The sequence below is a fragment of the Passer domesticus genome, chromosome 2, assembly GCF_036417665.1.
Source record: "Passer domesticus isolate bPasDom1 chromosome 2, bPasDom1.hap1, whole genome shotgun sequence".
Classification (NCBI taxonomy): domain Eukaryota; kingdom Metazoa; phylum Chordata; class Aves; order Passeriformes; family Passeridae; genus Passer; species Passer domesticus.
Window position 1 is genome coordinate 107,630,291 of NC_087475.1, and position 27,986 is coordinate 107,658,276.

Genomic DNA, 27,986 nt, shown 5'->3' on the forward strand with positions numbered 1-27,986 from the left:
GGGAAGGCTCCGCTCCATCTTCCCCCGCCCCGCCATCCCCCCGGGGCTCCCGGGGCCCCCCAGACCCTGCCCGCGGTCACGTCTCCCGCAAAAGCGGCTGTGTGCGTGACAGCGCTGTTTGCCTGAAGGAATGTGCGTTTTGGGTACAGCCAGTGGGCTGTCTTTTCCCGTTGTACACCTCACTGCTCCTTTGTTTTAGATACTGGGATTTTGTGAACAGTATGGCTACTGCTTAGCAATCAGGGCAGGTTTTTTTGGGAAAAAAAAAAAAAAACAAAACCAAAAAACTTTGTTACGTTTCATATTCCCAAGAGCATCTCCCCTTCCCCCCCCGCCCCTCCCATTCGTCCTTTTCTGTGCAAGGAAGGCAATGAAGTGCCCAAGGTAGCTGGCGTTGCCCATTTAAATGCAGCCAGGCTGCAGCAGCAGGGAAGTGGTGTACATGTCCCCACGGTGCGGGAAGAATTTGTTAGGCAAGAGTTTCTGTCGGGAAGGCATCACCACGTCCCTGCGTCAGGGAAGGCGTGTGAAAGCCGGAGGGGATGCGAACACATCCCGCCATAGCAGCACCTCACCTTGGTGCCTTTTCTAAATCAAAAGAGTTCGTCACTGCTGGCACAATGTACAGAAGGAATACGTGATGCTGGCATGCTTGTTTGGGTCACTGCAAATATTTGTCTTCATCCCATTCATCCTAAGATGCGTATGCTCAGCGGCAGAGATTTGGTTACCGTTCCTTTATGGCAGGAATGTCCAAGGCTGATCCCGCACGTGAGGACTCCTGTTGTATGAGCTGATGTCTCCATCAGATTGCTGTGCTGTGATGTGAATGCAGTCGGAGTACGAGTAACAGCACGGGCACGGGCTGGCAATGTGACGCTATCTGTGAATGGAAACATTTTGTTGGGTTTGCTTTCTTTTACCTCTCAAATCATACTCTGTTTAAATTACATTTGCAGAGCAATGTACAGCTGTTAAAGGGATAATTTAACATTAGCTGCTGCCTCTTCCCCCCTGCCCCCACAAAGCCTGCAGAATTTTTCTTTTTTTTTTTTTTTTTTTTCTAAATACGTGTGTGCACCCATAAATGAGCTGGAGGGGAGGTGTCACTGAATTAGGCTTGCTGTAGAGTGCAGAGAAAAGCCTTAATGATGAAGAGCTACCAAATTTCTCTAGTGTGCTCTTGCCTGTCTCAAGAACAGTGGAATGTTATCCAGCCTTGAGAAACCAATACCTTTCATACAGGAGGCTGTCAGGGACACTGTCTTGATGAACATCTGCCAAGAAGGCCAAAAATTTGGGTGGTGGGTAATTCCTATGGGGTGCTGCACAGCTTAATCAAAAGGAGAGTATTTGTCTCTGCTGCTGGAAGACTAAATACAGACAGCTTGGACAGGTTGGCAGGAGGACATTATGAAGCTCTCTCTAGGCAAAAAATCAGCATACTAGAGCATTGTGTATCTCGGTGTGGAAGCAGCTATAACGTGCTTCCTTATTCCTTCTGTCAAGGAGACTACTATATGCTGTGTGTCCAAAGGGAAGTGGGGCTCCATGTGTTTTTAGAGTAAGAGTTTCACAGGAAGATCCAGATGAGATGTTTGGAGGTCAAGACTTCAAACCCCTGCTAACAGCAGGGCCAGCTCCAGACCTAGATGAGGTTGCTTGGGGCCTTGACCAGGCATTTTCTAACTGTCTGAAGGTGAGGAGATTCCCCAGCCCCTCCTGAAACCTCTGTCAGTGCTGAACTGCCTTTAGGAAGGAGGTTTCCCCTTTATCTAGTCACAGTTTCCCTTCTTGAAAATTTCATAGGCATTTCACTGTGTATCTGTTAGAAGAATCTGGCTCTCACTTCCCTGTAGCCCTCCACACCAAAGGGAAAAAAAACCAAACCAAAGTGTAATTGGTTACCTCCTAACTTTTCTTTACTCCAGGCTGAAAGAAACAGCTCTTTCAACCTCCCCTTGTATTCCATGAGCTCCAGCACCTACCTTATCTCATTCCCTCCCCCACAGGACTATCAGCACCTCTCTTGTGCTGTATTTCCCTAAGAAGGTTACATCCCAGCCAAGGCCTCTCCTTTTGCAGGCGCTGTTTGTCCCCTGGTAGAACTGGAAATCAGTGGGATGGTGTGGTTGGAGAGGTGGTGTGTCCTATCTCCCTAATCCAAGGGAGGACCAGCTCCACCCCAGGAAGTTTGGCTCCTGACTGGCTCACAGACCCCATCCTGAAGAGACACAGCTATAATGCTCTTGGTTTGCCAAGGCCTTCAATCTGTTGATTTCAAAGGTGAGATAGTTTTATTTCCCACGGTCTGCAGCCAGCCCACCTTGGTCTTGCTTCACGAGCACACACAAACACTCGTGGTTCTCTTGTCTATTTTCCACCTGTGCTTGCCACCCTGAAACAGAGCAGAGTGTGGCTTGACTTAGCAGCAATTTGGCTGTGAGCGTTTATAAGTGGGGAAAAGGAATGGTTGCCCTGGTCCTGCTTCTCTTTTGAATCACCTCTGATGTCTCTTCACAAACTAAGAGCGCAGGCCATCTTTGGCTGGCTCCTTGCAGTAAACCAAAGCCAAGTATGATTTTCACAAGGTATTGGAGTCTCTGCCGCTTCACTTATTGAAATAACAAATGACACTCAAAATCTTGATAATAAATTTAATATTTAAGTCAAGCTTTTGAACTGAAGCAACTGACCTGGTTATGGAAGATGATGACATGAAATCCATTTGGGGCTTGATGCTGTGGTTATATAAACTTGGTGTCACACGTTCCTCATCCAGAAGATCTCAGCAACACCAACCACTGCAGCTGCCACAGACAGAGGCTTTTCCTCAAACCATGAACCTCGGGGATCTGGGTATTTTGTTCAGCATCCAGAGAACAAGGATCTTGACAAGATCTTCCTCCTTCATGAATCATCACTTTGGCCTCTCAGGGTCACACACACTGTGAGCGTGGGACGCAAGGCTGTCAGCTCCTAAAGGCGACACTTTGAAGCAGCCGTGACAACTGCAGACGCCACCACCTCAACAGCAGTAATAATATTCTGTCTTCTTGTCTGGGGCTCAGCTCGGTGAGGCACTTTGTGAAGCAGATAACGCTTACCCCTGTGCTTGGGATTCCACAGGGTTTTCTCTTCCACAAAGCACCTCTCCAAAACAGAAGGGTGAAATGTTTCGGACTGACCACACAAAAGCCAGTGAGCATCTTTGCAAACGTTAGCCATGGCTTTTTTAATCTCCCATGCCAGGTGTGGGAACCAGAGAGCCCTGGGGAGGCACAGCACGTCAGGATTACTGCTGGCAGGGCAGAGGCTCCCTGCGAGGGGCAGGACAAAGGCAGGCTGGGGAGAAGGGTGGATGTGAGAATGAATGAGAGCTACAGACATGAAGCATGCTGATGTTGTGCAACAGGGTGCTGCATGCCAGTGGGGCTGGCTTGGGATCGAGAGGCACTGAGACCGACTCTGCATCCAGGATAAATAGTGAGGCCCCAAAATGGCATGGTACCCCTGGGAAGTGGGTGTGGAACACTTGCAATGGGGAGCCATCAGCTTAGAAGGGACATTGCTCTTAATGATTTTTAAAGCCTTGGGGTGAATAGCGCCGCTGAAACCCCCACGAGGAGAGGACCACATCTGTATTCAGTGCCGAGTTTGGACGCCGTACAGTAAATAGTGCTCGGAGCCATGTAGCGGACAATGAGAATTGCTGAATAAAAGCCCGTGGAGAGCACGCCATCCAGCCTGCTCACTGAGGGGTCCTGCCGAGGAAATATTTTGGGATTATGCTTGAAGGCCATCAGAGTGAAACTTGCCCATTTGCCCACTAAGGCTCCCTTTTTTAAACACACAGCCGTGCTCAATGTCTGTGAGACACAGCTCCAGGTCTGCCCCCATGACTGCCGTGCCTTCTGCAGCTGAAGGGGGCAGGAAGGGCAGCACTTGTGGCATCTCCTCGGGCCCCAGCCCCGCGCTCCGCCGGCCGTGCTCCCGCAGTAGGCAGCGGCTGGAGCTGGATCGGTCCCTGGGCGGGCTGGCCGGGTGACAGAGCCGGCGGGCTCCCCCTTCCCTCCCAAAGCCCTTCCTCCGACAGCAGCTTTTCCAAAATGGCCATCGACGCCATGAACTTGGCCAGCGAGGGGAGGCAGCCGCGTTTCTGAGCGGCCGCGGGGGGACGTTTCGCGTTTCCGTGGCTGAGCCCCGCCGCTCCCCCGCACCGTGCGGCCGCGGGAGGCGGCGGGGGCGGCGATGCGGCGCCGCTGGGGCTTTGGGAGGGCCGGCCGGATCCCGCATCCCGCCGCTGCCGTGCGCCTGCGAGCCGGGGGGGCCCCGCACGCCGCCGCCGGTGCGTGTGCGTGTGCGGGGGGGGCCGCAGCCCGGTGCGGGCAGCGCGGAGCGGCCCCCGCACGGGGCCCGCGCTCCCTTTGTGCCGTTGCCTGGCAACCGGGCGGGGGATGGGAAGCGGGATCGGGGGGGATGGATGCGCGCGCGGCCGCACGCCGATGAGCGCCCGTCGGGCGGCCGCCGCCCCCGCCCCCCGGGAGGCCCCGCCGCAGCCCCGGCCGGCCGCCACCCCCCCCGCGGCCCTCGGCCGCCCCGGCCCGTCCTGCCAAGAGCGCCCCGCCGGGCTCCCTCTCCCCCGCTTCGCCCGGCCTTTGTGCCGGCGCCGGGGGCCCAGCGGTGCGGGGCGCGGCCGCGGCCGGGGCGGGGGCCGGGCCGGGCGCTCGCCCCGCGCCTCCTCCTCCTCCCCCGTCCCACGCCGCCCACGGGTGGGTTGGGGGGTGCGGGGTGTGCGGGGTGTTTCGCGGGGAGGGGCGGCGGCGAGCGCGGAGCAGAGGGGCGGGGGAGGGGGCTCGTTCTGGGCCCTTCGGAAATGGGAGGTGGCTAAGGCGGGCAGCGGTGGGAGCGATGGGAGGGCGGCGGGGCGCAGGCGGAGGCGCCTGAGCGCGGCGGGAGAGGGGGCGACACAGCCGCGGGGCGGGGGGGCCCCGCTCCCCGCCGCACCCCCCTCCCGGAGCCGCGGTCCCTGCCACCGACCGGTTATTCCGGAGCCGCGAGAGGAAACGAGGGAGCGCGGAGAAGGAGGAGGGAGGAAAGGGGGGAAAAAAAAAAAAAAAAAAAAAGGGAAAAAAAAAAAAGAAGGGGGGGCAGCGTTTAAATCCCTGCCCCCCGCTCCTCGCCGCCTCCATTCCTCCCTTCATTCGACCTCCCCTCAGGAGCCGCCGGTGAGTCCCTCGCCCGCTCCCAGCCGCTCCCGCCCCGCTTGTCATTGTCGCCCACTCGCTGCATTCTTTCGCGGCTGGATTTTAGCCCTCCGGTCCGTCTGTCGGGATGGGGAGCGGGGCGGCGCGGGGGGGGGGGGGGGGGGAACACCAAAGTTGGGGGGGCAGGAGGGGCGAGAGTGCGGTTAACCCCCGCGGCGCTGGGGAAGGGTCCCCGGCGGTCCGTGCCCCGGCGTGGACGCGGCGAGGGGCCGGGAAGGAGCCGGGACAGCGCCGCGGGGCACGGGGGCTCGGCGGGGCGGGGGTCCCGGCCCGCGGCCGGGGGCGCTCCGGCATCGCCGGGGGGCGCTGCCCGCCCGGGGCTCGCCGCCCGCCCGGGCTCGGCCGCGCCGGACGGCGGCGCAGCGCTTCCCTCCGGACCGGGGGCGGGGGTCGCGCGGGGCTCCGCGCCCGCCGCGGGGGTCCCGGGGCGGGGACGCCCCCCGCCGCGCGCCCGGCGTGACGTCAGCGCCCGCGGAGCCCCCCTTCCCTGCGGCGGGAAGTTCGGCGGGGGCAGGGGCGCGGGGGGCGCGGGCGGGCGGGAGTTGCGAGTTCGCGGCCGTGCGGGGCGGAGGGCGGCACAGCGCCGGAGGGGACCGGCTCCCGCCCTGCCTGCCCTCGGGGTGGGGGCTCGTATTGTCCCCGCTTCCCCAGGTGCGGCCGGGGAGCGGGCAGGAGGAGCTGGGAATAACGGGGGGGCCGGGAAGAGTGTCGGCTCCCCCCGCCGTGGCTGCGGCGGGCACGGGTGGGATTCGCCCCTTGCCGCCGTCCCTGGCACGCCAGGGTGCCGCTGGGGACCGGGGCGCTGGCGAGACCCCGCACGGCTGGGTGGCATCGGGGTGGCGGCTGCGCTCCTCTGGAAGCGGCCGAGATCCCTCGGCGTGTCCGGCTGGTTGTCCGTTTGTTATTCAGGGCTCCTGAAGAAGTGGCATCTGGGTTCCCCGCCTTGCCCTTTTGGCTGTGCCACGGGGCCGGTGGCTGTTGTGTCCTGCTGGCTTGCGCTGGCCTCTGGCCGGCTCGGCTGCTGTTGCCCAGCGAATTGCCAGCTGTATTTTGCCGAGTGGCCGCTGTGCTGTTGAAGTGGCAGCCATTTGGTCACCGTGGCATTACTTTGCACGCCGCCTTTGCTGGCCGTGGAGTTGTGTCTTGATAGCTATTGTACGTTCCCGAAGTTGCTTTCCAGATGGGCAGTGCCTTTCCCTGCGTTTGCCTCGGTGCCGTGGCTGCCTTGAGTTCCGCAGCCGATCCCTCATTTGCCAGGATGGCTACTGTAAGAATTTGTAGGGCTTTTGTCTGCAGGGTCTGTTTTTTGCTGGGCTGTGCCTTGAGAAGCAGCATGTCCTTACCGAGCTCGGCACCCAAATCTGTTGTCTTTATTTCTGGTTGTACAGGGTGGATTGCATAGGAGCCACTATGCTTTCCAGCCTTGAAAAAGTGAGGAGAAAGTAGTGGGCCATTATCCTAAGGTGTGTAGCAGGAGAGCGAAGGAGGAGTTGGAAATGCCATTCATTTTGTGTCCACCCGAGTGCTGGAGCATGGTTACACACCCTTCAGGTGTGTGCTGCCTAAAGCTGCCGAGTTCAGCCTTGACCTCCCACTGGAGAATCCCACAGCTGAGTTGAGAGCTGGACTCTCTTTTCTTCTAAGCCCGAGGGTGTTGTGGATCGCTGCTGTGCTGCACACACATTCCCAAGGGGCTGGGGCTCCTCGGTCATTACCCATGGATGGGACACTTGTAAATGTGAATGATCAATTTGTTCATTTGGAATTATTCTCGTTCTCTTTCGTCCTGCTTCTTGGCCAAGTTATTAATGTTACTTTGTGTCTGTCATTAGTGATGGCACAACCAATCATTTGTGTATTTCCCCAACTTCTTAGGAATGACCTGATCTTTCAAACCAGACTTTTCCAGTTATGATTCATGATGGAGCTTTTCAAGCATGGCCAAAAAGTGAACTTGTGGTACCATGGTTCTTGCTGGAAATTATTAGAAACCTCCAAACATTTGAAAATTAAATGTGCAGTGAATCTTAATGAACAAGATGAACAGGTTTAACCTGCTGCAGTGACCTGCCTTTACCTCTCTTCATATGCATTTGCCTCCTCCCCTGGGGTTTGTACCCCTTGGATTCCTCTGAAAGGTTCTTGCATTCTCACCTTTAGGTTTGCCCAAACAAGGAATTACGGTGACATTTCTTGTGGATGTACTTGTATTCCAAAATGGTAATGGTCATGCAAGGAACTATGATTCTATAGCATGGTGTGTGAAAAGCAGCCTGATCTGTATTGTTCTTCAAGAGAAGGAGGAGCATCTAGTCCATTCGGACTAGGTGATCATTGTAGGTCCCTTCCAACTGAAATATTCCACCCCAATTTTATTTGTGGGTGAAATGCATCAGGCAGGTTTTTCTCTTCCCAAAGCTCAGCCCCTGTCACTCCATGTACACCTTCCCAGTTTGTCCTGGAGCTCTCTCATGTTCATCAGTGTTTTTCTTGGGGATGGAGGTGGAGTTGAGAGGAGCAGTCCACGTGGAATACAGAGCTGTGTAGGGAAGGTTTATTTCCTTACCAGGTCTGGGGTATAATATGTTTGCAAATGCAATTTCTGGAATTGGTCTGTGCGTATGTTCAGCTGTGCCCCTCCTTAAATACCTACCTGAATGTTTGTCCATCTTATATTATTCCTTCTAGTGTAATGCCTTTTCTTCTGAGAACCTGATTTTCTCCTCTGTCCGACTTTATCTTCCCTTTCTCCCAGTCTCTTTTGGACAAATAAACTATTTTCTTGCCTTCATTGGATTTTCTGGTCTCGTTCTTCCTCCATTAGGAGATGCCTTGGAAGTATGACATATATTTCTAAAAGTTAATCACTTTATCTCTTCCATCTGTACTTCTTGAAGACTATATCTAGTGAAGTACAAAATAGCTGTGCTTTACAAACTTCTTAAAGGCTGAAGGAGAAGGCAGCACAAGTTCTGACTGTTCATCTCTGGAAAACTCATGCTCTTAAGCAAGTGAGTACACCTAGGGTAGGTCACTAGTGATAGATCACCTAGGTAGATCACTAATTCCTGAGATCCCTGCTGGAGTCTGGTCACAGCGGGTGGTTTAACACGAACACGAGATGCTCCCTCTCAGTGCCTTCCCTGACCCAGCAGTGCCCAAGGCGTGTGTTGCCAGGCTGGTCAGGTGCATGTCCCACTGCTCTTTGTCACCTTTAGATGAGCACTGGAGAATCTTTCTGTCCTTCCAGTCCTGTTGGGCAGTTGTGGGCCCACAGCCCATGTTGTCAGTGAGGTGTGCATGGAGAATGGTGAAACAGAAGGGGATGTTTCCAGTTCAAGTGTCTTGAGCTTCACCTCCCTACCAGTCTAGTTGGGCTTCAAATGTTTGGGGATAAGGATCTGGCCATGTTTTCAGTTTAGCAGAAGTCAACTTTGTGAGGAAGTGATCCCTTCAGAAGCAGTGCCTGCCTTCCAGCTCTGATAATCCTCCTGCAGAAGTTTCCGACCGTCTGTTTTCTCTGTGTGTTGTGGCAGCAAACACTGATTTGTTGTTGTCTCCTCCTGTAAAAATATCAATGTTTGATTGATCGTTGTGGCAGTATTTTCACCTACAAACCAAAGGCTAACTGCAATATCTTCTCCAGGCAATTTCAGCCAATGATGGTCTGTCTGGGCTTTGCTGAAGAAGAGGAGCTGGTTGCTCTCAATCTTACTTCATGTCTCTTGCCCTGGTGATATTCTTCATTACAGAGAGTTTAGCTGGAAGATTTTAGTCTTGTACTTCCCTGCTGTACAATGCTCTTGGTGATAGCCTGTTTCTTCCACAAGGTCTCTCAGCACTATAGATCACTTAAGTGAAGGTTGCATTTGAGCAACCTTCTTCTGTTTGGACAGTGAATTGGATTTACTATATGTGTATATATATATATTTATGTGTGTGTGTAAATCACAATATATATGGTAGTTTGTATAATATATCTCGTATAAAATATAATGTTATATAGTTATTAAATTTTATATTGATATATATAGCAGAGTGTATTGGATATAAAGTGTATCTATAGCACAGTATTTTGGATGTACTGCTGTTTTTTTCTTTTAGGCAGTGCAACAGATGAAGTGATTTACTTCAGAATTATTCAGAGTTTGCCAGACACATAAAGAGGGCCCACCCTCCATGAAGAATGGTTTATCCAGTCATGGTTATCCATCAGGCTTTCCTCATACTTTGCTAGACCATTGCTTTCAAAGTCCATTTTCACCCAGAGCTAGCTAGACCCTATCACCTTTTGGCCAAATTCTATGACTACTAATGAGTTTAGCATTGAAAAACCTATTCTCATCAACTGGCTGGTCTGTGCAGAAAAGAGCAAAATTTTACAATAAAATAAAACCCTTAAACAATTTCAGTGATACACTAGATTCCTATACAAAATTTTCAAGTGATAGATTTCTCCTGCTTTTCAAATTTTGCACTAATTCTGTGTTGGATTTGTCTGGCTAGATCCATTGGATTTGGGGATCTTTGTTGTGTAGGTTAAAGAGCTGTCAGAAATCTTCCTTTGTAGTGCTCATAGGCCATCTTCAAGTCTTCTTTTAACATTTTCTCAGGTAAGCTGTATTTATTCAGCTTAAGGTCATAAGGGGGAGGAGTTAATCACATTTCTCAATTTTTCAGCATCCTTTTTGGAGTACACAGGTAAAAATGGGTGCACTACTCCCATAATTGCCTTACCAATCCTGTGTATAGTCAGGTGAAAATCACTTCTCTTTTCCCGCTCCTGAAGGATATTCCTTTCTCTGTGCACTGGTGGATCTCACTCATTCAAGAAAAGCCTTCTTAGAAGTTTTTCAGACTTCTGGGATGAGAGATGAAGGCTGAGGGCAGGATCATCCCACCTGGCCCGTCCTTGGCCAGTAGACCAAGGAGGAGCTGTGGGATCCCAAGCCTAGGAGTGACTTGAAGTTTACCAGTGACTCATATCTGCTGTACTATTGTTCCTCTGCCCATTTCCCTGGCCCTAGTTCACTTCTTTCGTTCTAGATGTGTCTGTCCATCTTCATCCTGTTCCCATGCTCGCCCTTGCCACACATGGCTCTCGTGTTCTTTGCTGTCAGTCATGAATCCCTGGAAACCGAAAATCTGAAGGGTGTCCTTTGGGTCAGTGGCTGCAAAGTTGTAGAATCATTTAGGTTGGAAGAGACCTCCAGGATCATTGAGTCCAACCCTTAATCGAATAATATAATTTTCTAATCTTATCCAATCCAATCCAATCCAATCCAATCCTGTGCCATTTTCCTCTAATAGTCCTACAGCTTCCAGCTGTTTTCAGTGGAGGACCTCCATAGCCAGATACGGTTTCTAGCTATCCAGAAAGTGCCAGTGATTCTCTTGAATTAAACTCTCCAGTCTCCCGTCAAACACATAGAACCTTCTAGCACCCATAGTGTCCTTTAATTGGAAATTCTGCAGCCACCCGTTTCAGGAACCACTCTTTCTTTTTAGTTGTTTTTGAACGTGTTTCTTTGTGGTGTTGTTTGATGGTCATCAAATTTGTACTGGAAAAGACAGTAAAAAAATTATTTCCTACCTGACCTCTAATTTTTATATATGGCTTTATGGTCCCCAGTCACATCCTCACTTCAATAACCTTTTCTCTGGACAGAGATGTCTAACCTACTCAGTCGTGCCTCTTCATTGCCCCTTCTAGTTCCTACGGAAGAAGCAGAATTGCACACACATTTCAAGATGTAGAAAAGTCATAGGTTTGTGTGGGGGCACAATAATGTTCTCCTCAAGAAATTCTAGCATGCAGTTTACTTTCTTGATGGCTGCTGGATGCCAAGGTGCCATTTTCATGGATCTGCCTCTTATATCCAAAGGGTATCACTTGTGAGTTGCTCTGGTCAGCTCAGGGTCCAGATGTCCCTTCCAGCTCTAGCATCCTCCTTGGAGTCTCTGGGCAGCCATCCTGTGATGTCTCTTGAGTAATTTGCTTTGCATTCTTAGCAAAGGGACATCTGTGTGTCAAAAGAGGGCTGTGAGGCATTACAGTAGACCCTTGGCCCCTAACAGCTCCACAGGTAAGGTGTGCTCCAGTGTTCCAAATATAGAAGATGCTGCACTTCATAAAATTGAGTGTGGGGAATGTGATGTGTCCTTCCTCTGGATCATGCATCTGTAGGCTCCATCCCACTTGCAGAAGGTAGAGCCCAGTGTGGCTTTTTTTCCTGATCCACCACTGGGCTCTGCCAGCCTGTATCTTCCAGCGAGAGATCTGGAAGCCCTCCTCTGGGGAGACAGAATTATTCTTCTGGGATTTTTAAGTAAATCTGTTACATACTTAACAGTCATTTTACTGTGCCCTCAGGAATTGTTTTACGATTAACATAACCTTCTTTAGTACATCTAACCTTCATTTAGTGAATCAAACTTTATTTTCAGTTGCTTTTGCAAAAATTAATATCTTCTTCTATGCTGTAAATTAAACTATTGTTAAATGCATGAATATTTTTATTATTTATTACCTTGCTTTAGCTCTGTTATTTCGCTCTGTTAATCATAATTTTTTTAACAGATACATTTTTATTTGAATGGAGGTTCCAGAATTAGAGTTTTCATACTCAAAACAACATTCTTGTTCCTCATGGTTGTGCAAAATTAAGAAAACAAAACATTAATATAGGCATAATAAAATGTAAACTAGCTTTATCTCCTAAGACTGCCAGTGCTCTGCACAGTTATTTTTAGTATTCTTATTTGGCACCCTTTCCTGAAGCATGAGCATTTTAATTTTTATTTATTATTTTACTGCAGAGAAGGAGCACATAGGTAGCCTGACAACTGAATTTGTCAACAAGTACATATGAGAAGGATTGAAGCTGTTGCCTCAAGATGAGTCTCTTTTTTGCATGGGAGGTGTTATTTTAGAATAATTTTAGGATATTTTATACAATGATGGACTGGTGTGGATTGAAAGGGGCCTTAAACATCATCCAGTTCCATCCCCCCTGCCATGGGCAAGGATACCTTCCACTAGACCATGTTGTTCCTTGCATCTTGGCCTTAAACACTTCCAGGGTTGGGGCATCCACAGCTTCTCTAGGAAACCTGTTCCTGTGTCTCACTACTCTCATGGAAAATAATTTCTTCCTTATATTCAATTTAAACCTGCCCTCTTTCAGTTTAAAACCATTGCCCCTTGTCTTGTCACTGCAGGCCCTGGTAAAAATTGTCACTCTACCTTTCGTATAAGCCACCTTTACATGCTTAGAATCTTAGAATCACAGAATCATTAAGGTTGGAAAAGACTTCCAAGGTCATCAAGTCCAACTGTTGACCAAACATCACCTTGTGCCTAAGCCCTAGCGCTGAGTGCCATGTCCGGTCATTTCTCGAACACTTCCCGAATGGTGATTCCACTGTTGCCCTGAGCAGCCCCTTCCAAGGCTCAACCACCCTTTCAGTGAAGAAATTCTTCCTGATGTCCAGCCTGAACCTCCCCTGGCACAGCTTGAGGTCATTTCCTCTCGTCCCATTACTTGTTGCCTGGGAGAAGAGGCCAACCCCCACCTGGCTGCACCCTCCTTTCAGGGAATTATAACAGCTCCCTGTCCTTCCTCTGCTGGGGACCCCAGAGCTGGATGCAGCACTCCAGGTGGGAGCTGGCCAGAGCAGAGCAAAGGGGCAGAATTCCCTCCCTCACCCTGCTGCCAGTGCTGGTTTTGATGCAGCTCAGGACACGTTTGGCCTTTGGGCTGCAAGTGCGCATTGTTAGCTCATGCCCAGTTTTTTGTCCGTGTGTATCCCAAGATTTTTGCCACAGGGCTGCTCCCAGACTCTTCATTCCCCAGCCTATACTGATCCTGGTGATTGCCTTGACCCATGTGCAGGACCTGCACTTCACCTTGTTGAATTTTATGAGTGTCACATGGTTCCACTCCTCAATCCTCTCAAGGTCCCTCTGGATGGCATCTCTTCCCTTTAGCCTATCAACCACTTGGCTTGGTGTCATCTGCAAGCTTGCAGAGAGTGCACTCAATCCCACCATCTGTGCCATTGATGAAGATATTAAATAGTATTGGTCCCAGATCCTTGGCGGACACCACTGCTTCAGTGTTTCCAGTTTGACATTGAACTGTGGGCTGTAACTCCTTGGATGGAGCCATCCATCCACTTATCAAATATCATGGAGACTGGCTTGGCCACTATGTCAGCTGACTCCCTCAGGATCCTGGGATGCATTTCATTGGGACTTGTTCATGTTCAGTTTCCTCAGGTGGTCTCAAACCTGGCTTCTTATGATGGGATTGTGAATCAGTTCTTATATATTGATAGATCTTAATCGAGAGTCCATTCAGCTTGTATTAAAAGTGTGTGAGATTCACTCCCTGGCACACAGTGGAGTTTCTGAAAGCATAATAAATGAATATTAAATAATATTTAGTAAATAATAATAAGTTTACATTTATTGTTAAAATTTATTTTAACAATATATTAACCAAATGTTGTAGTTACTTTGTAGGAGACAGAAAAATACCTTTGTTTGAAATCTACCTTGCATTTGTATACCTTCGTGTATTTGTTCTTAACAAGATTTACTGAATATAGTCATGGCAATATTCAGGATAATATTAGCCACATAAATGTTTGCCATCTTGGTATTCAACCATTATGGCATCCTAATCCCTCTGCTCACAGAGTCCTTTTCCCTTTTATAGTAATGTCACACTCCAGGTATGTATCAAAGGACGGGGACATGCAGCCTGAACCCTGACCTGTTTTCTCATTGCTGTCCAACACTGGACATGGTGTCCTTCCCCTTCCTTCCCTCTCTTTCTCTATCATGCCCTGTAGTGAAATGCCAGGGTTCAAGCATGAAATCAGGTAATTAGCCATTGGGAAATGCTGTACTTCAGGTTGTCTGATTGCAGTGTTTGGGACAAAGCTTAATATTTTCAAGGTCCTACACAATCGTTAAAACCAATTACATTTCTGGAAATTTCCCCTTCATTTTACAAAATGAGGGAGATTAAGACAGGAGTTAAAAATATTTGGGACCCTCAGTCATGGGCAGTCATATATATATACACATACTGCTCTTCTTCTTAGTGATCTTTACCCATCAAGAAGGATCCATCAGTTAACATTCCAGCTTATGTTCAGGACACTTTTCAGCATCTGCAATGTGTTAAAAAGCAGCTGTGTTCATTTTGCCACCCCAGTTCCTCCCTCCAGTGGTAGTCCATCTCTTTGTAGAAGTGGGAAGAGAAAAAAAAGGATGGGAACAGAGAGCTATTGAATTGCAGAGAAGCAGACTCAGTTTAATTCTCACATCTGACTTCTGAATCCCTGCCTTTGCATGCCAAATACCTTAGATTTCATGTAGGATTTTGGATGTGATTCCTACATTTCAGAAAATTACTTAAAGAGTAGTCACTGTGTATTTAAACAGTTCCCAAATGAAGAAGACAAGAGGTTTGCACTTCAGACTTAGGCTAAAGCAGTCATTCCACTGACTCCTTACTCCAGACTTCCATGGACTAGCATCTATTTCCATGGACTAGCATCTAGCAGAAGCTGGCTTTGTCTATAATAAATAAACAAAAAGTGGGATAATGTTTGCTCCTTTTCTTAAATGACACTGATGCTGGGAGCCTTCATCCCTCCCTTCTGCTGGCACTGGCCCCAGAGGGGGCTAGCTGGGCCATCTGATCTTCTCCAGCAGGCTGGAGCCCTGGACTTGGGCTGCCCATCCTGGGGCTTGCTCTGCCAGGGTTGAACTGTCCAAACCCTCCGTGGCTCTGGCAGCATCTCCCTGTCTTCCTGGTCTCAGTGGAAACGGGCTCCTGGCTGCTGGACTCGTGCTGGGTGCAGCCCTGCCTGCAGCCCCGGCGTGTGCAGTGCTTTGGTTCATCATTTACACTTCTGGCCAAGCCCTCAAACACCACCCCAGAAACTTGGTTCCCATTTCCTCTGCTTCTGTCGCCGTCCAGGAAAGCTTATTTCCTCAAAGCCACAGCCTAATGTGTAAATGCTCTCCTGAGCCAAGGACAAACAATCAGCCTGCTTTCAAAGAGGTAAAACCTGAGTGCTTCTCATTTGAGATGGACTTGTTTCCAGTTTGGTTACCTGGGAGAATTGCTCCACACGACAGCCTGGGAAGGACAGAACCCATGTGTATCCTTCAACAAAAGAGGAGCTGGACCTTGTAAGCTTCTGGCTGGTGGTGCAGGACAAGTCCAGGCTTTGGGAAGGAGAATTACTTGGAGCTGAGGAGGAGGAGGAGGAGCAGGATCCATTTTGAATGCCACGTGGGGGATGCCTGTTGAGTGTGTGCTGCTCGCAGGAGACTTCACCAGGGCTTACAGGAGAATATGGAGGGGTTTGGGCAATCAGCCAAGCCAAGCTGGGTTGTGTGAAACGCAAACAGAAAATTGCAATTTGCAATGCCTCATAACTCAGTTGAACCTGTAAAGGGCTTCACAGGGCCAGGGAAAGGTTAACCCTTCCACAGCAGGCCTGTCACGTCTCACCTCCTAACCCAAACCATGGAGCCCTAAGAACCCTTCAGAGACATTTGCAGGGATCTTCAGCGATGGGAAGGGTTAGGTGTAACTTTCTAATTGTAAAGGCTCACATTGCAAGCTTTTTTTTCACAGATGTTAAAATTAGAAGATGGATTTGTGATCCTCTCATCTGGCCATAACAGTTGCTATATTGCTATACTATATAATGTGTGCATCAATTCTCTTACATATTTTACTAAAGCCTTCAGTCTAAGTGACAGAAACTTCTGCCTCAGTCAGTGGTTGATTTTGTCTCTTGAAATACCACTGTTTGTTTCTGGCTTTTTTTGTTACTGCATAGTCAGTGGTTGGGATAAGTACGGAGTGGGTATCCTTTGAAAAAGGGAAGTTTCAGTTTGTGGTTGGCTGCATGTTATTTCCCTGATGACTGACTTCTCTGGGAAGAGGATGGTAATTGTCATTCCAGGGTTGCTGGAAAGCTGAAGGGAGACCTGTGTGCTGTGTTATCACTCTGGCTTCTTTGGTGTGGGAGGCGTGGGTGGTATCCCTGTGGAATGCAGGGAGCAGTGACATTGGTAGCCTGCTGCTGCTGCTGCTGCTGCTGTGCCTTCAGAGCTGAGCTAATACGTGCAGGTTGCCACCATGGCGTGAGCCAAAGCTGAGTTAAATTAGGATCACCTTAGGTGTTACAATCTTTTGTTTCACGTAAGAAATGTTGATTCTGGATGCTTATCTAGAGTAGCATCAGTGTAACTGGCTGAATTAGCAACCAAGGGCCAAAGCGTGACAGAAATATGAGCCTGTAAAACAAGTCAGCGGGTGGGGACTGGGAGTGGGCTGTGCCTCCATTAGGTCAGTTATAAACCATCATCAGCTATTTTCCTATTAAAGAAGAGGTCTCAGTTAATGAATTGATGTGTGTGGGAATTAATGCTGGATGAGTCCCCCTGGGGCTTTCGTGATGAAGGTCAAATAAAATATTAATGGAATTAAAACAAACAGTCCCCTGATTTTCCTAAGTACCTTCCGGATGGGTTTCTGTAAGCATTGGTCAGGGAAGATGTGGAGCCCCAGGAGAGACAGGCCAGTGTCATTACTCCCACTTCATGGTCAGGCAGATGAAGACAGTGGGAAGCAGTGACCCTGGGGCCACACAGTCCAGCAACAGGGCTGCTCAGGAGGTCTGAGAGTTCTCCTGTCAGGTGCTTTTGCTCTGATCCCTGTTTTCAGCTCCCTTCTCAGGGAAATGGAAGTCATCCAGATTGCTTCTGCACTGCTTGGCTGGAAGCTGATTTTTCCAGGTGTAGGATGGTCTTCCGGAGCCCCAAATCCATAGGCTTCTTATTCACAAATTTCCTCTGTGCTTCCAGATGAGAGAATAAAACCCAGTAGTTGTGGCTTTTCTTCTGCTCTTCCACAGGACACATTCCCTTGTCTTTCAGATTGTCCATTCCAGAAGCTGAGTATAGCAACTCAGATGACAGGCTTGGGAAGGATAAAGTCTTTTTGGTTATGTGTGTGCAGTGCAGGGCAGTGGTCTAAAGTGGTCTAAAAGGTCTTTAGCTTGCTGGATTCAAGCAGGCCAACTTCAGGGGCAGTATCCCTGAATAATTTCCTCCAGTTCCCAGGCTAACACAAACATGGTGCTTTCATACTCCGGAGTAGGAACTGTGTGATACAACAGGGTGTTAAATATCCACAGTAAAATGCTTTTGGACATGGCACAAAGCTGTAAATTGTTCCGGAGGGATCTCAGAAGTCTTCCCACTGCTGCAAAGTGTAAGGATGTGCTCTGCATCCCGGGGTATGACTTGCTCTGGTACACTGAGACACATCCGGCGTGGTGAGGAGGAGGAGACCCTGGCAGGCACACCAGGGTAAAGAGAGCTGGTGATGGTGTCGTGCAAAAGCAGAGCTAAATGTGGTTTTTTGCACCTATTTGTGTACCTTGGGCATGGAACAGCCTAAGAAAGACTTGTCACATTTTCTGCATAACATGGTGGTGCATGAGTGCATGTGGATGTGCTCTGGAGAGGGCAGGGCTGTACAGTGCCCTTCAGCAAAGGCCACTTTGCTGAATGACCAGTGCCACAGGGCTAGCAAATGGCAGTGCATGGCCAGGTAAGGCTGGTGTAACTTTCTGTGCTGACAGCAAGTGCGAAGATGAACTAACAAAGTCAGAAAAATTGTAATTGGGAACATCTTAAAACACTTTCCTGTTGTTTTTTTCCCAAGAAAAGGAAAATACTAAAATTATTCCAGAGGACAGATAACATTCTGATAGCCATCCCTTCTTGCATCCTCCAAAGCAGCGTTATTGGGCCCCGAATCATAGAATTAGATAATCACAGAACGGCTTGGATTAAGAGAAGCCTTAAAGATCATCTCCTCCCAATACTCCTGCCATGGACAGGGACATCTTCCACAAGACCAGGTTATTCAAAACCCCATCCAGCCTGGCCTTGAACAGTGACAGGGTTGGGGGATCTATGAGGCAACCTGTTCCAGTGCTTCATCACCCTCAGAGTAAAAGAGTTTCTTCCTAATATCTAATTTAAATCTGCCCTCTTTCAGTTTGAAGCCATTAAAAATGTATACCTCGCCTCATGCACATATCACTCCTAGAAATTGGAAATTGGATATGGCAGTGGGCAAATCTTTTCCCACACTGATGGGAAAGTTTATTGCATTCTTGGTAAACAGACTCGAGTCTCTAAATAAGGAAACAATAATAATTTTGTCATATTTCTATAGCAAACCACGAAAGGGTGTTCTATAGTTCACTCAGTCTTTCTGCCTCCTCACCTGCTTGTCTGCCTTTCAGGATTCAGCAGGATCTCATTGCCTGGCTGGTGTAATCCCCTCTTCCAGAAGAGCTGCCCATCTCCATCGCCTCTGAAACAGCCAAAGGGGGTTGTGGAGTCATAAAAATTTATGTTTTCATCAAACCGGGCCAAGGAGAATGGGGGTCCCACACCCAAAAGAATGAAGACACGACAGAACAAGGATTCAGTACGTGGGGTGGGAGAGGAAGGTGGGGCACGGGAGCCAGGCTGGAGGTGTGGGTTGGACTGAGGCTCCTTGTAAAGGTAGTGGGCATGAGGTGGGCACAGTGGAGTGCAGGGGGCTTAGGGAGGCTGGGCACAGAGCAGGAGCGGTGGGAGATGCAAAGCAGGACTGACACAGGGATCCCTCTCTTAGATGTCAATGCGGAGTGGACGGAAGAAAGAGACTCCGGGGCCCCGAGAGGAGCTCAGGTCACGGGGTCGAGCTTCCCCTGGTGGTGTCAGCACCTCCAGCAGTGATGGCAAAGCTGAGAAATCCCGACAAGCGACAAAGGTAATACCAGCTGGAACACAAGGGTGGGGTGGCCAAGGACTGCCCAGATTGGGTGGGATCCATTTGGGGATCCAGGGACACAGACCAGAAGAGATTCACTAAGTAGCCCGTACTGGGTTAGCTTTCTGAAATGGGCAGAATCCCTTTTTGCTCTCATCCTCACCATCTTGCACTTTCCCAAGAACTGGTGTCCAGTCTCACCAGACCCTTTTAGTGCTCACTTTTGCCATATGCTGTGTCCATGCTGGTCTGCTAGTGTCATCGACACACGTGCCATGGTGGCTGTGTCTCACCTGCTGCAGCCTGTGAAGACCTGTCGGGTTGGAAGATCTCCCCATGACCCTCCACCTCTGTGTTCTCCTTGTCTCCTTGCAGAAAGGCCGGTTGGAGGAATCCTGCACCCCCAAGAGCAGCAAGCAGGGCCGAACAGAAGAGATCTCAGAGAGTGAAGGGGAGGACACCAATGCTCCCAAAAAAACCAAAACTGAGGTGAGCTCTCCCTGCTGTGATTGCTGGCATGTGCCCAGTCCAGAGCAAAGGAGTCTCCAGTCCCTGTCTGTTCTGCTCATGCCTGTCCAGCTCGAGGTTCCGGCTGCTTAGGAGCCCTGACACCTTGGATTTTGCATTCTTCCAACCTAAATGGCATCTACAAAGATGCCACCAGGAGTGATGACTGAGCATATGGAGGCTCTCTGTCTCATTTGCCTTGTGTTCAGGGGGCTGCTGTGCTGTTGGAGCTGGGAATGTGCCCTGCCTTTTCCAGCTGAGTGGCAAGAGCCTGGCTCTGTGCGCAGCTGCAGGTTGGGCTGGAGTCAGTCCCCTCTGATCCCCAGCACAGTGTGACATGGAGGGGCTTAAGCCATGGTGGGTTCCAGGTGACAGTCATGCAAAACCTGCTCATGCACACACAGAGCCTGGCAGGGCTTTTCCAAAACACTGAAAGCACCAGGCTGGATTGGTGGTTGGGTGCTTGGAAGACTCAGCTCTTGTGCTTGTCCATTGCCTGTTAGCCTGTTCAGGAAACTGGCCTTAAAGGCCTGCAAAACATGGGGATGCTTGCTCATGTTAAGAGGTCCTTAGAACTCAACCACCTTGGTACTACTTCTGTAATTTCTCCACATGGACAGTCTGTTCAGTTCAACAGTGGTATTTTTCCAGCTTAGCCTCCCTTGCTTAGAGTGGCACTTGTTAGTTACCCTTACCCACGATGACTGCTAACCACCAGTGCACATTGTCTGAGGCAGCAGGTGGTGGGGAGGAGCAGGGGCTGGGAAGCACAGGGAGAGCTCCTGGGAGTAAGGGGTGGAACAGTGAGAGGGGTCTGGGTGGGAGCTGGTTTCCTTGACCAGGGAGAGCTCTGCAGGGGCAAGAAGAGAATTCTGGATCTGGGGCCTGTGCTGGGACCACTGCTGTGTGTGCTGCTCCATGCCACCTGTGATACCATGTCCTAGCCAAGAGCCCATCACCCGTGTTGTGTCTGTTCCTTCTTAGCCTTGTGTGTGACAGTTCCCTGCCCTCCCTCACTGCCTCTTTGCACAAGGTAACCCTTGTTACCTTCTTCCCGAACACAGTGCTCCTGAAGGACCTGAGAGCACTGGAATGGAGGCAGGAGGACTGGTGTTATGTATACTTTGCCTGACGATGTCTCCTTCCCTCTCTGAGGTTTTCTAGTGCTGGGGCTGGCAGAGAAAGATCAGAAAACAAGTTCTCTGGGAGCTTGAAGTGTATCACGTGTGGTCTTGGAGGCCTCATAATGCCCCTTTCCTCCTCCTTCCTACTTCAGGAGTTGCCCTGTCCTCCATCCCCATCCGATGTTGACAGCCTTGACGGCCACAGCTTCAACGATGAGATGAGCAGCGACCCACGGGACATTGACCAGGATAACAGGAGCACCTCGCCCAGCGTCTACAGCCCTGGCAGCGTGGAGAACGACTCCGACTCCTCTTCTGTGCTGTCCCAGGGGCCGTCTCACTCCTACCACCACCCCCCGCTCTTCCCCGAGAGCCCGCCGGTAGCTCCCCCTCCCGACAGCCTGGCCCGTCCACCAGAGCCCAGCTTTGGGCTCCCCGGCGAGGTGCACCCCCAGGGACCCCCCGCAGGAAGTTACCATTCCCAGCTGGAGGGCCAGGCCTCACGAATTTTCCAGGCTCAAGCCCCACAGACACCTGCCTCCTCCTCCTCCTCTTCCTCCTCCTCTGCTGTTGCTGCCCCTTCCGCTCCGCCTTCCTCCTCCTCATCGTCTTCCTCTTCCTCCTCCTCTTCCTCCCACACTCCCCTTTATCCTACGGCCAATGTGGTCCAGGTCGGGGCCAAAATTGCCAGTGGAGTGGGGGGGCTCCCAGCACCAGGGGCTCGTGAGCAGACCCTCAGCGCCAAGCACAATCCACCGCCTACCACCCCAATCTCCCTGGCCTCGGTAGGAGGAGGGCTCCCCCCTCAAAAGACACCCCCGGCCAACCCCCCGGCTGCGCCCCCGGCCTCGGCCCCTTCCTTCCCCCACGTCTCCTCCAACCTGCCTCCCCCGCCGGCCCTGCGCCCCCTCAACAACGCGGTGGCCGCCTCCAGCTCCCCAGGGATGGCGGGGCAGGCCCTGAGCGCCCACCTGCCCTCGCCACACGGCATGGGGCAGGACAAGGCACCGGCCCTGGCCCCCTCCCGCTACCCCTACGCCCCGCCGCCGCTGCCGCCCTCCAGCTCCTCTGCCCAGTACCCGCAGCCCTCGCCGGGCCAGCCCCTGCCCAGCTACAGCGCTTCCTACGGGCACTCCTTCCCCCCGCCCAGCGGCCTCTCTGTCTCCAGCCAGCCCCCCAAGTACACCCAGCCCTCCCTGCCCTCGCAGCCCGTCTGGAGCCAGGGGCCACCCCCGTACAGCCGGCCCCTGGGCAATGCTGGCTCCCACCCCGCTGCCCCTTTCCCGGGCCAGTCCCCCCATCACCAGCAGCCTCCCCAGCAGCACCACCACGGTCACGGCAGCAGCGGGGGCGTCTCCCCGGCAGCCGCAGCTCCTCCCCAGCCCGCCGGGGGCTATCCCCACGGCCTGGAGTCCGGCAGCCATCACCCTTCCCATCCCTCCTACGGGCTGCGCCTCTACCCTCCACACAGCCAGGCCGCCTACAGCCAGGCTCCCTCCGCCACTGCGGCCGCTGCCCCCTCTTCCTCCTCGTCCTCTTCCTCTTCCTCCTCCTCGTCCTCCTCTGCTGCCTCTTCCCAGGGAAGCTACCCCAGCATGTGCACGCACCCACCGGGGCAGAGTCCTGCCACCTACACCTTCCCGCCGCCGCCACCCCCGTCCCCTGCTCACGGGGCTGGCCCTCCAGTCACCTCTGCTGCCACCACCCTCTCCACCGTCATTGCCACCATGGCCTCGCCCTCTGCAGCCCCCTACAAGACGGTGTCGCCCCCGGTACCCCCGTCAGCTGTGGCCCCCTACGGGAAGCGGGCGGCCTCCCCTGTCCCCACCTTCCAGCCCCCGGCCCCCTACAAGCCGGGCTCGCCCCCCACTTCCTCGGCTGCCCCTTTCCGTGCAGCCACCCCTCCTGGCTACCGGGTGGCCTCGTCCCCTGTGGCGGGGGGCTACAAAGCCCCCTCACCCGCCCCCTCTGCCCCACCACCCTTGCCAGGGAGCATGGCTGCCCCGGCCCCGCCGCCGCCCCCGCTGCCCCTCAGCGCTGCTCAGATCAAGCAGGAGCCGTCGGAGGAGTACGAGCCCCCGGAGAGCCCCGTGCCACCTGCCCGCAGCCCCTCGCCACCCCCCAAGGTGGTGGATGTGCCCAGCCATGCCAGCCAGTCAGCCAGGTGAGGGGAGACTGGTTTCTCCAAAGGATGGGGAGGGGCAGGGAGGAGGAAATCACCCCAAGGCTGAGGTGCAGCTACGCCCTTTTGCCTTTTTTCATGATGCTCTTCACATTCCCACAGTGCCTTTCCCACAGTAGCTGTCCCTGTCCCCATCCCTGCTCACCAGCCCTGTCAGCACTGACAGGCTTCCCCTCTCATCCCCAGATTCAACAAACACCTGGACCGTGGCTTCAACTCCTGCTCCCGCACAGACCTGTACTTTGTGCCCCTTGATGGCTCCAAGCTGGCCAAGAAAAGAGCAGACTTGGTGGAGAAAGTGCGTCGAGAGGCTGAGCAGAAGGCCCGTGAAGAGAAGGAGCGCGAACGGGAACGGGAGCGGGAGAAGGAGCGGGAGCGGGAGAAGGAGCGGGAGCTGGAGAGGAGTGTGGTAGGTCTGGGAGTCCCACTGCCACAGCGCAGCCGGGGCGGATGCTCAAGGGCCCCCTCGGCCGCTCCCCGCTGGGACCCTGAAGCCGGTCTCTCTGCTCTTTTGCAGAAGATGGCCCAGGAGGGCCGTCCGGTCGAGTGCTCGTCCCTCGGGCCGGTTCCCCACCGCCCCTCCTTCGAGCAGGGCAGTGCTGTAGCGACTGTTCCCCCATACCTGGGCCCTGACACCCCGGCTCTGCGCACCCTTAGCGAGTACGCCCGGCCCCACGTCATGTCCCCCAGCAACCGCAACCACCCTTTCTACGTGCCCCTGGGCGCCGTCGACCCGGGCCTGCTGGGCTACAACGTGCCAGCCATCTACAGCAGCGATCCAGCCACGCGCGAGCGGGAGCTGCGGGAGCGGGAGGCCCGCGAACGAGACCTGAGGGACCGGGACCTGCGCGAACGTCTCAAGCCCGGCTTTGAAGTCAAACCGGCCGAGCTGGAGCAGCTCCATGCCGTGCCCGCTGCTGCCATGGATCCGTTCCCACGCCACGGCGGGCTGAGTCTGCAGACGGCCCCCGGCCTTCATCCCGCTTTTCCCTTCCACCCAGGGCTGGGCCACTTGGAGCGGGAGAGGCTGGCGCTGGCAGCTGGCCCGACCCTTCGTCCCGACATGTCCTACGCCGAGCGCTTGGCGGCTGAACGCCAGCACGCCGAGCGGGTGGCCGCTCTCAGCAATGACCCTCTGGCCCGGCTGCAGATGCTCAATGTGACACCTCATCATCATCAGCATTCCCACATCCACTCCCACCTCCATCTCCACCAGCAGGATGCCATACACGCAGGTAAGAGCCTCATGGTGGTGGTGCCCTGCACAAAGCCCTGACTTTTGTCCTACTGTGCCTTCCTTGCACTCCTTCCCTGCAGCCCTGGGGGACCCTAAAAGCTGACAAGATTAAACTTTGAGGCCATAGATATTCAACCAGAAGAGCCCAACATCATGGTCATTCTTCCTTTCCCCACTCCCATCCCACCAAAGGCACTGACACTGCTGATCAGTGGCCAGCAAAATTGTTTGCACTGTGTCCTTTTGTTCTGGATCTGTGGGGCCACAGTACAAGTGCTGGAGTCCCACTGACTGCCGGGGTGGTGCTGCTGTGAACTGCATTCCTTAGACTGGAGTCTGCAGAGGGAGCAGGAACCCTGCTAGAACAGTTTTGGCAGTGTCCTTAGGACTAATGAAATGCTGGTTCTCAGTGGCTGCACATCGTGGGGTGGAGGTGGGCTAATCATAAGGAACTGGAGGCTGCTGTTTTTCAGAATTGAATGGTGGACCCTTCCATTTCCACATCGTGCAAGAAAGCAAAGTAAAACGTTTAGGAATGAAAATCTCAGGGAAACAAAGCCCAGGCTACAGTGCAATAGGAAAAAAGTGCTGTGCCTGCTCAGGTGCTATGAGTGGTCAGTGGGGTCTGGTGTCAGTCACAGACGCTGGCTCTGAGCAGCTGCAACTGCTCAGAGATGGCATGAGGTACAAGTCAATGTCCATTTTCCCTACTATCCATGGCTGGGCACCTTACTCTGGCTGGGAGTCCAAACCACTAGAAAGAGAATCTGTCCTGGATAGGGCCTGGAAAAGAAAGCGTCCAGCACAAGTATGCACATGAATGGCTGTCAAGGTGACAGATGAGCATGATATGGGGTGCAGACCTGATTGCAGAGCAGGTCCTTGCAGAACCCTACTGAACTTTTAGGGAGGTGTACTTCTAAGGAGCATTATTTCGTCCTGAGGAGTGCAGGAATAGACTCTGCCAGACTGGTTCACATGAAGTTCGATGCAGGCACAAGGAGTTAACACTCGGAAGGAGATGACACTCTTGTTTAGCTGTGAAATCATCCCATCCCTAACACACTCTGACCCTCTCTCCATATCTGTTTGTGAGGCCTTGTGCCTGTCTCTGTGTTACCTGCTACAAAGCCCTGGACAATTATCTTGTGGCATCTTTTCTTCCCAGCCTCAGCCTCCGTTCACCCTCTAATCGACCCCCTCGCCTCGGGATCACACCTCACCCGGATACCATACCCGGCTGGCACCATCCCCAACCCTCTCCTGCCTCACCCTCTACATGAGAATGAAGTGCTGCGCCACCAGCTCTTTGGTAAGGGGCTGCAGTTCTCCTCCAAAGGGCATCAGCAGAGTTCCAGGGGGCAGGGGTGTCCTGGGCTGTCACAGGACCACCTGAGGCCTGTTAAGCAGAGCGCAGGACAGGCCCACGCTGTCAGGATGAGCAGGTGGGGACGGGAATTCAGGGATGGGAATGGGGGTGCAGCAGGCTCTTGGCTGAGCTCTGGGGCCTTGGACGGAGCGTTAACTCGTCCCTTCTCTGTGTCACCTTTGTCTGCAGCCGCACCCTACAGGGACCTGCCGGGCTCCCTGTCGGCGCCCATGTCGGCGGCGCACCAGCTGCAGGCCATGCACGCGCAGTCGGCTGAGCTGCAGCGCCTGGCTCTGGAGCAGCAGCAGTGGCTCCACGCCCACCACCCTCTGCACGGCGTGCCGCTGCCCACGCAGGAGGACTACTACAGGTGCGTGCAGCTGCTCTCTGCTCACCAGAACACCTCCAGGCCCAGCCCTGGCGTGGGGCTGGCACAGGCAGTGGGAGCAGGGAAGCATTGCTCCTGGAGTGGGTGCCTGTGGCCAAACCCACACGGGAACAGGGATGCTTTGCCGTGGGGCACGGCTGTGGCTGGCCACCAGGAAGGTCGTACTTGGCAAGTGGCTGCTGAGTGGTTAATCCCTTGTGAGATCTCAGCTCCTCCCCTCTGAGGGGGGAGGTAACTTCTGTGTGTTTCACACATGTTAGTGCAGTTATGACTAACTGATACCCCTGCCAAAATACAAAACATTTTTAAGGTTTGATGGTTTTGCCAAGACAAGGAATTCACAAGTGCATGGGGAGGTACACTGGGAAAGAGAGAAGTGGAATGTTGTACCTTTTCTATAGTGTCTCCTACTTCAAGGATCTACAAAACCTCCTAAGCCAGCAGTGTTGTGTGGGTCCAGATGAACAAAGGCAGGGGAACAGTGTAAATTGCCTTTTTCCCTTTCACTATTGCATTTTTCCTCTTTTTTATCCTAGCCACCTGAAGAAGGAAAGTGACAAACCCCTTTAAATGGACTTCTACTGTCAGTGTGACATCATCATGTCTTTCTCTCAAGAGGAGCAATCAATCAACCAAATCCGGGGGAGGGGAAGCTGCAAAGTGACACATCCTGATCCCACCATGCAGTAGAGTACAAGAGAAGATGACAAAAAGTATGGGATGGCATCCTGGGAAAAGTGGAGGAGAGAAAATGGGGAGGGACTGTAACACCGCTAATGGACCTGAAGCGATTGGTACATGATTTCAGCTGAGCTCTGAAGAGAAGAGAATCAGCATTGCACAGAGCTCAGAAAGACAAAGACTGACATGAATTCAGGGTGGCAGGAGCTCCATCCTTTGTTTTGGGGGAACAGTTGCATAAAATAAAAAGCGCAGGGCATTGCAGGACTTCGTGTACAGGATGCTCCTGCCTTTTCTGCTTCTGCAAGGAGGAGGTGCAGCCAAGAAATAACTGCAGACACAAAAGAGCCTTTTTTCAAGATGCCTCCTCAACACCCCACCTCCCCTTCAAGTGTAAGATACTGCTTAGCGATACAGAAAAGCAACGTGGAACTTTTTCAGATTAGCCAGAGCAGCTTCCCATTCTCCCAACATCCCTTCAGATGCAAACAAAGCGTTCCAGGTCCCTTCCCGGGAGGGTCCGCTCCCAGCCATCGGGGTGCAAAGCACCGCAGGACTGTTTGCAGGACGGTGGCTGTGCTTTCCCCAGCTGATGGGAACGGGCACGGCCGGGAGGTGCAAAGCACCAGCAGACTGTTTTGGAGGCTGCCATCAGCACCGTGAGCCCTCTGAGCCCCGCGGGGAGAGCTGGCGTGGCCGAGCGGTAACACTGCGTCCTGGGACTGTCTGTAAGATGGTGGCTGCCCCTTTCCCCTCACCCATCCTAATTGATGTACTTTAACTCATGCACATCCTATTAGACGTGGCAGTTTTATGTAGCAACTTGTGACTCCCTTGCCCCCGCGTGCGTGTTCTGATTTCACAGTTGTATCTCTCGATTGGTCCCCCATATATATATATATTTACTTAACCATTAAAGGAAAAAACAACCAACAAACCCAGCTATGGAAAAGAAAAAAAAAAAAACAACCACCCAAATGATGTTCCCCACGCACTCCCAAGCCCTGACACACATTCTAATAATTTATATATATAAATATATATATGAAGCTCTTAAAAAAGGAAAAAAAAAAGACAAAAAAACCCTTTCAGAAACGGGACTCTGGTGTGTTCATTTCTTTTCAGTGGGGCCAGGAGGGGAAGGGCAGAAAAGTGAAAAGTGGGAGAGGCTGGAAGTGGGCACCGCCTCGGGAAAGGCGCGGGGGAGCCGCTGGGCAGGAGCCCTGCCGCCGCGGGAGGGGCGGGGCGTGCGCGCCGCGGACCAATGAGAAGCGAGGAATTTGCATACGGCCCGACTGGCTCTGCCGGGCCGGTTCGGCGGCCGCGGAGCCGCCGGTACCGGCCTGGAGAGCGCCGGGTG

The 27,986-nt window shown here is 52.5% G+C and overlaps 1 protein-coding gene across 5 annotated transcripts; it reads left to right on the plus strand.

The window, feature by feature from the left end:
* Window positions 1-4,323: 4,323 nt before the first annotated feature.
* Window positions 4,324-27,721, plus strand: ATN1 (atrophin 1). 5 transcript variants are annotated; one of them, XM_064410480.1, is made up of 10 exons: window positions 4,324-4,348; window positions 18,624-18,811; window positions 19,001-19,138; window positions 19,514-19,627; window positions 20,922-22,933; window positions 23,138-23,360; window positions 23,469-24,186; window positions 25,357-25,500; window positions 25,747-25,927; window positions 26,482-27,721. In XM_064410480.1, the coding sequence occupies exons 2-10, from the start codon at window positions 18,734-18,736 to the stop codon at window positions 26,513-26,515; spliced, it is 3,642 nt and encodes a 1,213-aa protein (XP_064266550.1). In that variant the 5' UTR covers window positions 4,324-4,348; window positions 18,624-18,733; the 3' UTR covers window positions 26,516-27,721. The 5 variants fall into 5 exon arrangements, with proteins under 5 accessions (XP_064266550.1, XP_064266548.1, XP_064266549.1 ...); XM_064410478.1 differs by lacking the exon at window positions 4,324-4,348 and adding an exon at window positions 4,492-4,772; XM_064410479.1 differs by lacking the exon at window positions 4,324-4,348 and adding an exon at window positions 4,844-5,320.
* Window positions 27,722-27,986: the final 265 nt, after the last annotated feature.